Source organism: Motacilla alba, chromosome 1A (assembly GCF_015832195.1).
Source record: "Motacilla alba alba isolate MOTALB_02 chromosome 1A, Motacilla_alba_V1.0_pri, whole genome shotgun sequence".
Classification (NCBI taxonomy): domain Eukaryota; kingdom Metazoa; phylum Chordata; class Aves; order Passeriformes; family Motacillidae; genus Motacilla; species Motacilla alba.
In genome coordinates this window covers 15,365,091-15,379,034 of record NC_052031.1, presented here as the reverse complement: position 1 = coordinate 15,379,034, position 13,944 = coordinate 15,365,091, and the positions used below count along the sequence as shown (strand labels likewise).

At 42.5% G+C, this 13,944-nt stretch overlaps 1 protein-coding gene across 5 annotated transcripts in view; it reads left to right on the top strand.

Moving 5' to 3' along the window:
• The window catches only part of CELSR1 (cadherin EGF LAG seven-pass G-type receptor 1), a 164,719-nt gene that overhangs the window by 91,162 nt on the left and 59,613 nt on the right, over positions 1-13,944 (top strand). For all 5 annotated transcript variants that reach the window (XM_038153112.1, XM_038153111.1, XM_038153108.1 and 2 more), the window contains exons 4-5: positions 2,352-2,467; positions 5,104-5,192. In XM_038153112.1, the coding sequence (XP_038009040.1) occupies positions 2,352-2,467; positions 5,104-5,192 (205 nt within the window). The remainder of the gene's footprint in view (positions 1-2,351; positions 2,468-5,103; positions 5,193-13,944) is intronic.

Sequence of the window (13,944 nt, the reverse complement as noted above, 5' to 3'; positions counted from 1 at the left end):
GCAGTTTGACTGCTTATGGTGATGATTTACCATTACATGTTTTATGATTTGGGAGCATTTGTAAAATCCCAGGGTGTCCAGCTTCCCTCAGCCTCAGTGACCCACTCCTAGCAAAGAGCAGAATATTTGCATTGTCCAGTCTCACAAGTAAAATGGATTTTTAAGTTTTTTAAGACTGACCATGCATGTCTTTCTGCTCCCAATATAATGTATCTTCCTTGCTTAATTCCAACACTTACTACTCCTTCATTCCAAGAGACGCTCTTAATGGAGAGGTTTTCTCATTATTCATGCAAAATTATGTAAGAAAGAGAGTCTTTTGTTTCCTGTGTCATGAAATGAAACATATCCCTTCTATTAAAAAACAGCATTTTCCCCCCCAGCTGTTGGGTGACGGCCAGACAAGTTCAAAAGCAGTAGTGCTTTTAACAACAAGTATAATACAAAAGTTTCTTTTGACTAGTGGCAAAGAATGGAACTGAGCACAGATAAAAAAATATACAAAATGGCTAAATAATGTAATAGTTTAATAAATAATGGTTTCATACTTAAAATTATGGTAGGAAATTGTAAGAATATGAGAAAATATATTCAAAAAGAACTAAGCATCCTGTTATTGCTGCCAGGCTAAATTTTCCTGCCCACTGAAGAAGCAGCACTAGTATTATTCCCTTTTCCTTTGCTCATATATATTCTGGATAGATGTGATCAAAATATTTGGATGAAGCAGTTATTAATGAAAAAATAGTCTTGGGAAATGTTGTACAGGAACTGTATTCCTTTGGATGAAATGTTGGATGGTGAAAAGTGAAAACTAAATCCATGTTTTGATATATTTCAATGGTATTGTTATAATTAATTTATTTTGCATTTTACTTGTACATTATTATACTATGATAAAACTAGAAATAAATTTGTATATCAAAACCGATTAAAAGTAATCAAAACATTAATTTATATTTTTAGGGACTATAATGCATATTCTTTCTTTGAAATTTGAATTTTACAGGAAATATCAAGCTTGTGACTTCTGTTTTTTGAACCAGAACAATTCATTATCCTTCAAAAACATTAAAAATATATGAATAAAATTTCCTATTTCCATGTAGCTCAGATTCTGAAAGGTCTCTACTCAGTGTGATCTGCAGCATACATATGTCTGACGAACATCTTCTGGTAAAAATTATTCTTTGTCTTTGAAACTTTTTCTTTCAACTACCAACCCTGGTATTCTAAAATACTGGTTGGTTTCCATTCTCCAAAATGCAGGTTTTGCTGCATCACGTGAGAGTCTTGCTATTAGACATGATATGACAGGCACAGGAGTCACTTCTTGTGTCTGTGAAGACAGATTTCATTTCATTAGCTGTGTTCAGTGTTTCATTCATTTGTAGGAAAAGTGGGTTAATTTAAATCAGGCATATTTCCTGAAGTTCAAGATACAAAATCAGACTAAATTGCCATTGGGAAATGCAAGAAATTCCCATGGTTTCTCTCTTTTTCTCTCTTTATGTAATATTAATATTTGTAAAAATGTTTATGTAAAGTGTAATTATTTTTTTTCCATTTCTGAGTAGATGAAAGCTGTGTGCAACTCTCCAGAGATAAGAGAATTCAATTAAAAAATATACTCATGATGAGCAGAAATTTTTTTTAAAATGGTCTGTGCTGACAAAAAAAAATAGGCTTTTTTAAAAGGGGGGTTGCCCTTTTTTCTGCAAGAAAGATACATCCCATATTAGTAGCACAAGAAAAACAAAACGCAAATGCACCTGTTGGTGCTGATCTAGTGAAATCATTAGAGTGTTTATTTTCCTTCTTCCAACTGACTGACCTGTCGATTGACTAACTCTGATTTTCCACATGGCATTATTAAAGTAACTCTTATCTTTCTTTCCCCTTACTCCCCCATCAGGCTTTTTTAATCAGTTGATGACTGTCCTAGGACACTGCAGCATTTAGACAGCAAGCAGGCAGCAAGGATCCCCCCTTTGAAGTGAGAATGCTTTCTAGCTGTCACACTGTTTGCAGAGTGTAGTAAGTGCTACTGTTTGGCAAGTGTCAGATACTGCTGTTGCATCTTGTGTCTGCCTAATTATAGCCCTCGTGAGGGTCAGCAGATCTCTGCAGAGTAGATTTCTGTAATTTCCATCTGCTTGCCTTGTTGATTGTGAAAGAGTAGATTTATCCTGTGGCTGACTCCTCAGTTTTACAATTTTCTGTCTGAAGATTGATTCAAAGGCTTGTTTATCCACTAAACACAATGCCTTCTTTCTTCTGGGTGACCTGACCGTCAGTCTTTAATCCATAAGCTGTTAAGCACAAACCAGCTCCATGTCTCTGTGTTCTAGGTTTGCAACCAGGGAGAGGAACGCTCTCCTCCTCTACAACGGGCGTTTCAACGAGAAGCACGACTTCATTGCCTTGGAGATCATTGAGGAGCAGATCCAGCTCACCTTCTCTGCAGGTGAGCTTTCACTTGAGTCGAGTGTTCCTGCCTGAAGTCAGGAGATCCTCTCAAGCCATTTGGAAATGCACTTCAGTGATTTTATATGGCTATTTGCTGCCTCATTAATTTACTGGCTGACATTGCACAGTAAACAGCTGATGCCGGGTGTACTCCAGATTGTAGCGGTTTGTGGTGATTACACTCACTGTCGTAGGCAGGAGCTTGTCAACATATCAGTTATAAAAGCCAGAGTTTATGACTACTATAAAAGATTGGCACTAGCCTGAATGTTGGCCTCCAACATGCCAATGTTTGCTTAAATTTAAATGAGACTCCATTTTATCATACTGTGATAAATGTTGTGTGTTTATGCGTTTTTACACTACACCATCAGAGGTGCATAAATGTTATCCTAAAAACCTATGCAAGCCAAAAGAAAAGCTAGCAGAAGTGAAAATGGCCTGCCATTCATTAGGGACTGGGGAGGAGCAGTGCTATCTCTAGAATGCATTTCTGCCCTGGAGAAGCACCTCCTCTTAGAAGAAACCATAAACAACAATGAATTGAGGAGAACTGCATGCTCTTTGCTACAGTGGGCCAGGAAACAACAAGTGGCACCTTTGGCTGCTTTCTGCACTAGGACTGAGCCAGTGACTTTGGTGCTTGTAGGAAAAGAGAGAGGGGAGGGCTGACAAGCAAAGTTCAGGCAGGACATATGCCCAGAAGCAGATCTGTGCTTTCGGTGGCAAGGCTTTGGTGATTTAACGAAATCTCAGTAGTGCAGACAAACTCTGGTTGTCACAGGTTTAAGGTATTTCTACTGAGACTGAAACAAATATCTGGAAAGGGCTGTTGTCCTGTAAAGCAAGTGGAGTTATGTGTAGGTCAAGTGAGATGTTTGTGCCTCTGTATAGGGCACGTAGTTCAGGAAATAATCCTGCTATTTCCCATTATCTGCATTCAGGACACACGTGTGGGCTCCAGTCAAGTCCTGTTTTATTTCTGTGGAAAGTGAGACATTGCAAGCAGTAAAGCCATAGAAGCAGAAGCACAGCCTACATTGCTGTTGCACACTCATCACCAGGGATGGCTGCTGCCCTCAGACCCCATGGTAAATCCTGTGTGACCCCACTGATTTCCCAGCAATGCTGAGTGCATATGTGGGCCCTTTGGGTTGAAGATATCCAGTTACATTTCCCCTTTATTACCTCAAAGTTGCCCAAATTAGATTTTAAGGCAGGTTTTTGAATGGATCAGTGTAAGGAAATAACATGCTGCAGAGAGATGGGCTTTCTTCTGTAGCTCTGCTTCGCCTGTCTAAACTTGAATCAAATTGCTTGGAAGGTACCCTGAGGATGAATGGGAAAAAATAAATTCTGCTTGCACTTATATGCATTTAAATGTGAAGGAACTCCTTTAAGATACATGAAACTAAATTTAGATTTGCACTGCTGCACCTGAGAGCAGGTCTGGTCCTGCAGATTACAAATGGTATTTTCTTTGGAAGGAGAATGGTTTATGTTTTATAGTTTTAAGTGGCTTTTAATGAACAGTACAAGTTTTGGACACCTGATCTCACTGTGTTACGTGTCGCAACAACTTTTTCTAAGAAAGCAGAGCAAAAGGATTGCAGAACAGTGATCTTCCTTCTGCAGACATTCGATAGCTGAATAAAAAGCCCAATTATTTGTATAGATTTTATCACTAAATGATAAAAATCATCACAGAAGGATGTCATACATGCTAAGCTGAAATATGCATTGTTTAAATAACAGAAATATATGGGATGGGAGTTAAAGAAGAGTAGGGGACACAAGAATAATACTTGACTTAGGTATTTGTTGCAAATACAGAGTGGGTAGTACATTTTAAGCTTGACAATACTATGAGCTTTGTTAGTTTACAGGGGGAGTTATTTTTCCTGTGGTTTATTATGTAGAATTTTCTAACTATTAAAAAAAAAAAGGAAAAAAATGAGCAATCCCTTCTCTGTGCCAGGCTTATTGTGTACTTTCAACATGAATGTTTATTTTGCTGCTACCTTGAAACAGATATGCCTGGTTACTGAGCTGGGTCTGCTGACTGTCCTGGCTTAAAAGCTTCAGCTTTCCAATTGCAATGGCAAAGTCTTGCTTTCAAATATAAACACTGAAAGGCTGCCAATAATTTCATTAATCACTGGTAAAATTTTACTGAGCCCGCAGTTACCATGGGTTTTATACTAGAGTACTTTTGGATTTCACTTTCTCAGCTCTAACAGTGAGTGCTTCCCTTCCCTGACAAAATACCCCATCACAATACTCAACATACTAAAAAAATTGTCAAAGGGTGCTTTTGGCAAAAATGCAGAAAAATTCATGTACATTTCTGCCTCATCTGATCACTTCAGCAATAGCTGTATCTACCCAATGCATCTGCTACCACACTTTGCAGAAGCATGATAAAAAACAACCAAATAATTCACCCAAATGTGCCAGCAGCTGGTTTTTGTGCACCAGAGTAACTCCATGAAACTGGGGATATTTATTGTCTTGCAGGACAAACCCAAACTCCTCCCTGATGAAGCAAGGTGGCTGCATCCTGTGCCCAGTGAGAGTTTCTCTGTGTTTCTTGCAGTAATGGTGTCTCATTTTCCCTTCTGCCTGTTTTTGCAGGGGAGACAACCACGACCGTGGCGCCGTTCATTGCGGGCGGGGTCAGCGACGGGCAGTGGCACTCGGTTCAGGTGCAGTACTACAATAAGGTAAGGCTGACTGTGCTGGGGCTCACCCTGCTGTTTATACAGCAACAGAGGCATGGGTCAGCTAGCTCTGACCTGACATATGCAGGGGACCTGAATTTTATTTGTTTCACCAGGCACGTTGGTACAGCTCTGCGCAAATGGTACTGGTCTTGCTTACCTTGCCTGGGACAAAAATTCTCTCATAGGACTTTTGAGTTTTGACCCAGGAAGGCAAAACTAGATGTAGTATATTTTTTTCAGAAGTACTCCTAGGGAAACCTTCATGTACTTGGAAGTATTTTCATTTTCAGTTTTTAAAGCCGTTACAAATGTCAGCGTATCTAAACCAACTGATTCACTTGTATCTTGTAAAAAAAATTGTGCTATGCAGGAGCCTTCAGTGTAATAACCACCAACCGTTAGTGTAGAGTTTTCTGAAACAAAGAAAATTCTTTCCTAGAGCTGTCTTTTCTTGTCAAATGACGAGTTTAGTAGCACCAGCTTCTCTGGTTTGGAAAATATGATTATTAAAAAGTTCACAGCTTTCAGTAATAAAGCACTGTCTTACTAAGTAATTTTTTATCTGCTATATGAAAAGATAGACAAGATAAACTCAAAAGTTGGCACTGCATGCAGTCCATGGCACTCAGAAGTGGACTCTGTGGTCCCTGTCCCCCAGCTGCCACTTGGTCACAAGGTCAGTCTGACTAAACTAAAAGGATTGCAGGCTCTCTGTGCAGAGCAGCCGTTTCATGATGAACCACAAAGCAGGCTTTTAGAGTGTACAGTGTCACTATTTACAGGTAGATGTCAAAGATCTTCTATAAACCATAACAAAAATTAGAGTTCCTTTAGTGACTAAGAAGCATTGCTTTTAGGTCTGACATGATAGCATTTTAGGGGAATCACATAAGGAAATAGAAAAGCATTGTTGGCTGTTAAAAAGGAAACAGGATACTGGTGTAGGAAGCTGAATGGAAGATGGAGGATAATTTGATCAGCAAGTTTTTTATTTCCCAATGCTGCGTCCTTTCATCACAGTTTGTGTGGCAGTTTGAATGGGAGGATTAAAATTTTATTTTGACTCCTAGATAGGATCTCCTAGCCTAAGGATATTTTATCGAGGTAATAAAAAGCTTTCTATTAGTATCTTATATTTTAAAAAAAATTAAAACTTAATTAAGTTTTGTGCTTAACACACATAATATACTCTCTGCAATCTGGAGCCCAGAGAAATAGAAGTGAAACTTGGTGTGCTGCTATGCATGCATCTGTGGACACTGTGAAGCTCTTCTGCTGTTTCCATGTGTGCATATTTGTTAGAGCATTACTCTGGCAGAGTGCACAGCACTTGCTGAGGCAGTGGAGGGACACTCCAGCTCTCAGGCTCCTGGGCACAGCTCAGGGAGAGCTGCTGGACCAGCTCACTGAAGTGCCAAGGAGCAGATAAGGGGCCCAAGCAGCAGAAGAACGCTCTTTAAAAGGCAAAGAGATGTGACACAGATGTTAAAAATAAACCCCTGCCTCATTTTCAGGCTTGCTGTGGTTCAAGCAGACTGGTAGGTGAGCCATGTTAGCAGCTGGTGTTTTCTTGTTAACATGTGTGCCTGTCATCATTTTCTTCTTCTGCCCTAGTTTTTTGAAGTGAAATGAGCCAGTCTCCACTGAACAGGACAAAATTCAGGGCAGAGAGGGAGAGCAGAGGGAAACACCATGAAATACTGCTGACTTCAGTGCCTTTGCCACTTGTGTGACATGAAAGTGATGAAAAGCAGGGTCACTGTGTGGAGAGCTGCACTGTGCCCTTTGCTGTCCGTGTGAGAGACTGAGGTCATCACCTTCCCCTTAGCAGCATTTATTGCAGGATGGTTAAATTTGGGCTGAAGGGGGGAGCTCACAACATTGAGTAAATGGCACCAGTAGGATATGCTCACCAGTGTGGATTCCGTGTGCTCTCAGCATATCTGAGAATTGCACATGTCACACCAGCTCTGCAGCAGTGGAAGAGGGAGTGGGTGCTGCAGGGCAGTGACAGCTGGAGGCAGCTCTGCAGGCTGCCCCCACACCCTGCCCCAGGGCTAAGCCTTCACCTGGGCTGGTGTTTGTTTGTACAGCAGTTTCTTGGCTACTTCATGTTTTAACAAAGCTGTAAGTAAAGTTCCTGTGAGGAGGTTGAAAAGACAGGGACAATTTAGAGGTTTGAGTTGTGCCAAGATAAATGGGATGTTGTGTCTAAACGTGACACAGTTGAGATATTTGAATAACAAAGTACCAAAACTCATGAGTTTCCTTAAATTATGCACACATATAAGTTTGCAGGTACTGCATCCTTCCACTCTTTCCAAAATCCTAGTGCAGTGTCAGTTTGTCATCCCAAGGCTACACAGTCCCTTTCTTCTGCTCAGACACTGCATAACCTTTCTGAGCATGCAGGGCTCCCCTGAGCTGTCTCCCTCCTCCCTGTCTCTGGCTCATGTTTGATCCTCACCTTCAGGCCCTTCTGGACTCTCCTCCTTCCTGTCTGCCTCTGTCTTTTCCTGGCAGCAGGACCACAGGGGCTACCTCCACCAGCATCCCTTTGGTGCTCCTCGCCCCTTTTTCCATTCTGCTTTGCCTGGGGAGCTTCTGGTATTTGCTCCTTTTTGGACATCTCTTGCCAATGTTGTCCATGGGAAATGCATAATCATCATTGCAGATATCCACAGAGATCCCATTTATTGATTTGTCTTTCTTGCATTAAAACACTTCAGCAGCAGCTGCTTTCTTAATGGACGCATTCTGGCGATGTGCAAGGTCACCCTGCACAAAGTCAGTTTGCTAATAACCATAATGAAACAAGAAACAAGTGTAGAAATGACTCCTGTAAAGTACTTTCTGTACTTAGCTCAAAAGTAATGTGCTTGTTAATATTTATCTTCATTGTTGTTGAAAAATGATAATTTAGTATTAACTACATATCGTGAAGGTCCCCTGCCACTGGGGGCCAAACACTGGAGCCTCAGCAGTAGATGATAAGTCCAGAGCTGGCTTTGCTCCACTGTGTTTGCAGAAAGGCATCAAAGCAGTTCTCTGTCAGTTCAAGTATCTGAAGCTTTCTTACCAACCGTGCTGTGTGCCAGCACTGTAAAACATTGCAGTAAGGAAACAGATTGTATCAGAGGAAGGGAAGCAATGTCATTTCATTTACTAGGCAGTGATGGAAATGGATGCTCCCTACACTGAAGGAAACCAGCTGCTTTCAGTAGAAGTGCCCGAGGGAAGCACATGGAACTTGTACTAAGTGTTGGATCTGTATTGAATTTCTGGAAGAGAAGACATCAAGGGGGAGGAATTAGAAGTTATAAGACAGCAGAAGTGAACTAGGAGTGGTTTATAACCATTATGTAGTTTCAGTTATATATTAGAAGTTTTTCAGCTTCCCAGTAGCAAGGTATCAGTTTACCTATTACTTGCCATTATAGATGTTTGATGACAGTGGGGAAGAGAGGAAGGCCACTTGCTGACTCTGATAGCTCAAACACATTATTTAGTGGGGTCCTGATCTTGCAGCCTTTAAAATCAATGGGAGGTATTGAATTAAAGGCAACCTGTGGGTGACCTGCTTCCTCAAGAGGTATATATTGATAAGAAATTTAGAAGAAATGGAATTAAAAAAATATTGTGGAAGGAGGGGGAAGATTTCAGCCTGGTAAGTAAAACTGATTAAAAAATAGTAGAAACAGCCTGCTGCTTGTCCACAGGACAGCTGGTATAAGAGGCAGCAGCAATGTCAGCTGGCCTATTTGCCTCAGTACTATACTTCTTCTCCAGGTGATGAGAATATAGTCAGCCTCTGATGAAGTTTGGTCCTCATCCTTTGGCTCTCCTGAGCCTGCCAGCATGAGTGACAGTGACCAGGTTTAGCTGTGCTGATACTTGTTTGGAACAGGGGCAAACCCATGTTTGATGGTGATGATGCTCAGTAGCAATGGCATTATATGAACTGTCTGGCATTGATTGCACATACAGGGTCATGGATGACTGTAGGTAGTACTTGGAACAGCAGATTTTACTGAACCCAGTATGAGTGGTGTTTTTAATTAGGTGCAAAGTTCAAGCCACTCTCCCAAACTCCTGATAGAAACACAGTTCTGTTCAGCATTTGGGATATACCATCAAAGTTATGTTAATGTTTTACCTGACTCATTACCTCAGGGTAGAATTCATCATTTGGCACAACATAAAAATATTTTGAGTATGGACATGTTCCTTTAATTATAGAGGGCATTTACCTGTATATTTGTATTTATATGCTCTGTATATTATGTGTTACTTATATATATATGACATCCAAATTGCTTAAGGATGTTACTGTTCTGTAGGCAGAAGGTTTAAGGCATCTCTTTAAGGGAGTACAGGATAATTTTACCTCAATGACAGAAAATCTGAGAAAAGCATATAGAAATAAGCTCTCAGTGAGTGTCTGATGTGCAGTGAGTCTTCCTGGGGGATAGGATGAACAAAGCCCTGAATGACTCACTGCATGACTCACAAAAGGAACAACTTCTGTGTGCTGTTAGGCAGTGCCTGTGGTGGGACCCACTTCCATGGTCGGGAGGTGTAAAATGGTGGGTGCCTAGGAGGGTATCGCCACTGTACTGGTCTCTTGAGCCTACAGTCTCCTAGGGTGAGCTATTCAGGACAAATATTACTCTGTTTCCTCTACTGGGATGAGGTTTCTTCTCATAACTGATAATCAATAGTAAGCTGCTGTTATTTCTCTCCCTCCTTGAATGTGTTTGATTGAGACATGCCATGGTTTTTGTTTCAGATACTTGGCTGTCTTGGGAGTAGCCCACCCCTTCAGAGTGATTATAGTTAGCAGGGACCTGCTGACTCTCATCCCTGTGTGCTTCCCACCCAGCAGAACCCTGACCTGCACTTAGCCTCAAGACAACTGCTGGAGAAAACAGGCAAATTCTTCAGTTAGAGATAAACTTGAAAGAAGTGGGGGCTGCTTAGGATTGATCTTTGGTGTGTTGTGAATTCAAAGAACAGGAGGTGCATTGCTCTCAATTAGACTCACATATGAATTCAAAAATTTCCTGCCTGTGGTAAGTGATGGTTTCTCTTGAGTTAACTGGCCTTCATCTGGGGCAAGCTGCAGCTGGAATATCACCGAAGACTGAGTTAATACTGTAGAGATTTAGCTCTCAGCCCACTCATGCACTAGAATTTGCCAGTACCTTCCCATCTCGTGGAGGCTTTATCCCTCATCCACTGGCTGAAAGCTGTTTACAGTGCCAGAACGCCCTGTGTTTCAATGCCAAGTCCCTCTTGTGTCTTATTTTCCATACCTGGGGTGGGTACAGCAGCTCTCCCCTTGTGCTTGCTCAGCAGGTGAGTGAGTGGGCGGGAAGGCAGCTCCCTCCCTCACCTGGGGGCTCCTCGGCCAAAGCTGATCCTGAAGGGTTATTTTACCATGCCCCCACAGCTGTGTGTAGCTCCACAGAGCTTTTTTTTTTTGAGTCTGCATCCACAATTCCTCCATGCTATGGATCACAAGTGGTGCCCACAGACTGGCGGTTGATGCCAGGGCTAGGCTCTGGGCAAAACCCACCACCTCCATATCTGAGACACCTCAGTGAGCCCCGTTGGTTCATGCCATCTGAGTGGTGGCTCTCCAGCACTGTTGGAAAGAACTTGTGTGCTTTGCTGTGATCCAGATGAAGCTGTAGGCAGCTGAGGGTCTTGAGGATGGTGTGGATTGGGACTGCTGCCAGCTCAGGTAGACTTGGGATGAAGCTGTTCACAACAGAGAACCAGATCCTATCTGCACTTGCTCGGGACTTAGGATGAAGTGGAAGGAGGGGCAGGGTCATGGAGGAAAAGTCAGGAAGAATAAAAGCAATTCCAGGCCAAGTTAGGATTTCATATGATGCTGTTCCTGTAGCTAGTCAGGCAATATGGTGGTCAGAAAAAGGAATGTCATATGGAAGTTCTGTGAATATAGGTGTCCTTTAAAGAGGCATAAATTAAGAGCATACCTGAAGATAGTATTTGTCAATGCTCTTAATGTTAAAACAAAAAGCATCTGCTGGTCTGTTCTGAACCACCCGCCTTGACTCCATGTACACTCTTCATCTCCATGCGCAATTTTTGTCATGCCCAAGTGTACTGGGTTTGGCTGGGGTAAAGTTGACTTTCTTCACTGTAGCTAATATGGGCTGTGTTTTGTATTTGTGCTGAAGGCACTGTTGGTAATGCAGGGACATTTGAGTTGCTGCTGGGCAGGGCTTACACAAAGTCAAGGACTTTTCCACTCCTCAGACTGCCCCACCAGTGAGGAGGCTGGTGGTGCACAAGGAGCTGGGAGGGGACAGCCAGGAGAGCTGACCAGAGGGGTACCCCATGCCATGTGATTGAAGGGAAGAAGAAGGAATGGGGGGATGTTCACAGTGATGACATCTGTCTTCCCAAGTCAGCATTACGTGTGACAAAGCTCTGCTTTCCTGAGGATGACTGAACATCTTCCTGCCTATGGGAAGTGGTGAATGAATACCTTGTTTTGCTTTGCATGTGTGCACAGCCTTTGCTTTACTTATTAAACTGTCTTTATCTCAACCCACAAATTTTCTCACTTTTACCCTTCTGATTCTCTCCCCCATCCTTTTGTGAGGAAACAGAGTGAGCAGCTGTGTGGGGCTTAGCAGATAAAGACTTTCTATAATTCCTTTATAAGGAGGAAACACCTTGAGATAAAAAATGCAATGTTTACCTGGCAAGCTTGGATATGTAAAGGGAAGGTTACTGGGTTTGGGGTTTGCTGAGTTTTTGCATTTCTGGGGAACTGAGGATGCGTCCCCCCATTTTCTAAATGAAACAGGAAAATCAACCAGTTGCAAAGTACAGTCCTGTGGAACCCCCTGTATTCCTTATACTCTTGCACACCTTATGTCTGCCGCTTGTTGGCAGAATTATCTTCAGGATTATCTTTACAGCAAATCTCTAACATTCATCACTGCCTTTGTTTTACTAGAGCCTCTGTTTTGATTCTGGGAGCTCGTGTCACACAACTGCCTAACAGTGGTCAGAGGCAAAGCAGTGCTGAACAACTTGAGGATGTGTATGCAAAACTTTTCTTTTAAAAGCTCGGGTCCATCCCTGTTCTCCCACCCAGGAGCCAGCTGAGACCAAGTTTCATGCAGCCACCTGTCACCAAGAGGGGATGACACAGTCATACCCCAATAATCAAGATCTTCAGGGCTGTGTGTTGTTGTAGATGTGGGCAACTGAAGCTTGGTGGCCACTTGCAATCCCCTGGCAAGGGCAGGCAGGAAGTGTCTTTTAATCCAAGGACATAAGCACAAGTGGCACAGGCAGTCGCAGCCAGTGGGAGTGGTGCAGCTCTGTGCTGGAGAGGTTGATGTAGCAATTTGTTTTCAATAGGGTGGGATGAGTGGAGCAACCTGTGACAGTCTGCTGCAGAGACAGGCACAGACCCTGCTGCCTCTGGCACACGTGCCCCTGCATGAGGTGCCTTTGGAGCTGACAGATAGGTTATCTTGTTTCCTTCTGAAAACACAGACCTTCTCTGTTGATGGCAAATTTGCCTGTTATGGAAATATATTCCATATCCAGGACTGACAATTGATTTTGAAACTTTGCCTTGGGGGAAAAAAAAAAAAAAGGCAGAGTGCCTTTCACTACAACATTGTAGTGAAACTCAGACTGTGACAATTGTGCCAAAAGACAAGGATGGCACTGGTTACTGCTCTCTTTCCTGCAAAGGGAACCAATCCTTGTTAGATTGGGTTCTCAGCACTCTGCTGCCCCAGGACCAGCAGGCAGCATCACTCAGTAGCTCAGCACAGGCTGCCCTGTGCCACCCCACTCCCACTTCGTGTGAGCATTCCAGCACAAACCCATTGTTTGCTCAGCTCTTGGTCTCCCTGCTGAGGAGGCTGCCAGCACTGTGGGTGATTTATGAGGCAGGCACATGCCTGCAGCTGAATAGGGGTTGCCAGCTCCTTGGAGAAAAGCCACATAGCTGCCGCCAGCTAGGCATAACTTTAGTCATTGGACACTGGGTGAAAGACACTGCCCTCACCGTATCCAAGACACCACCCAGTATCGTTTACCTCTGAATCTGAATGGTCAGGAAAAGTGGCTGGTGATTAAATTCTTACACAGGTATTTGGTATTGCCCCTTGTGCTGGGGAGCACCTCTCACACCAGAGCAGGATTGCCTAGCTGAGTGCTGAGTTTTGTAACTTGGGTGGAAAAGACAGACCCCAACAGAAGTCAAATAACTGGAAAAACAATTAGCAATAATATTTGGGGATGACTTATGCAAATGTCTATCACTGGTGACATCGGAGCAGATTTAATTGTGATCTGAGGGAGAATTTTTGAACTTAATCCTCTTGGCGGCTTCCAGACTAATTTGTTAAGGGATTGAGGGAGATTTTCTAAATAAACAATGCAGTTGTTGAAGATTATGGTAATGCCACTGTTGATCAGATGTGGCACTGCCAGAGTTTGGATTTTGCTGGCTCAGATTGACGTGCTGTGTTTTCAGCATTTGTGATTGACAGAGACCTGCTCCAGCATTGCTTGGCTTTGTCTGATAAAGAAAAATGCAGAACAGTAATATGTCAAGCAAATCATGGAGGTGGAGGGGTGCTGGAAATACTGAAAATGTTATTCAATTAGGAGCATCCCACTTCTCTGAGCATATTTTTCCAGAAGTAAATGGAATTTTGTGGCATTTCAAAATCTAAATTCATAATAT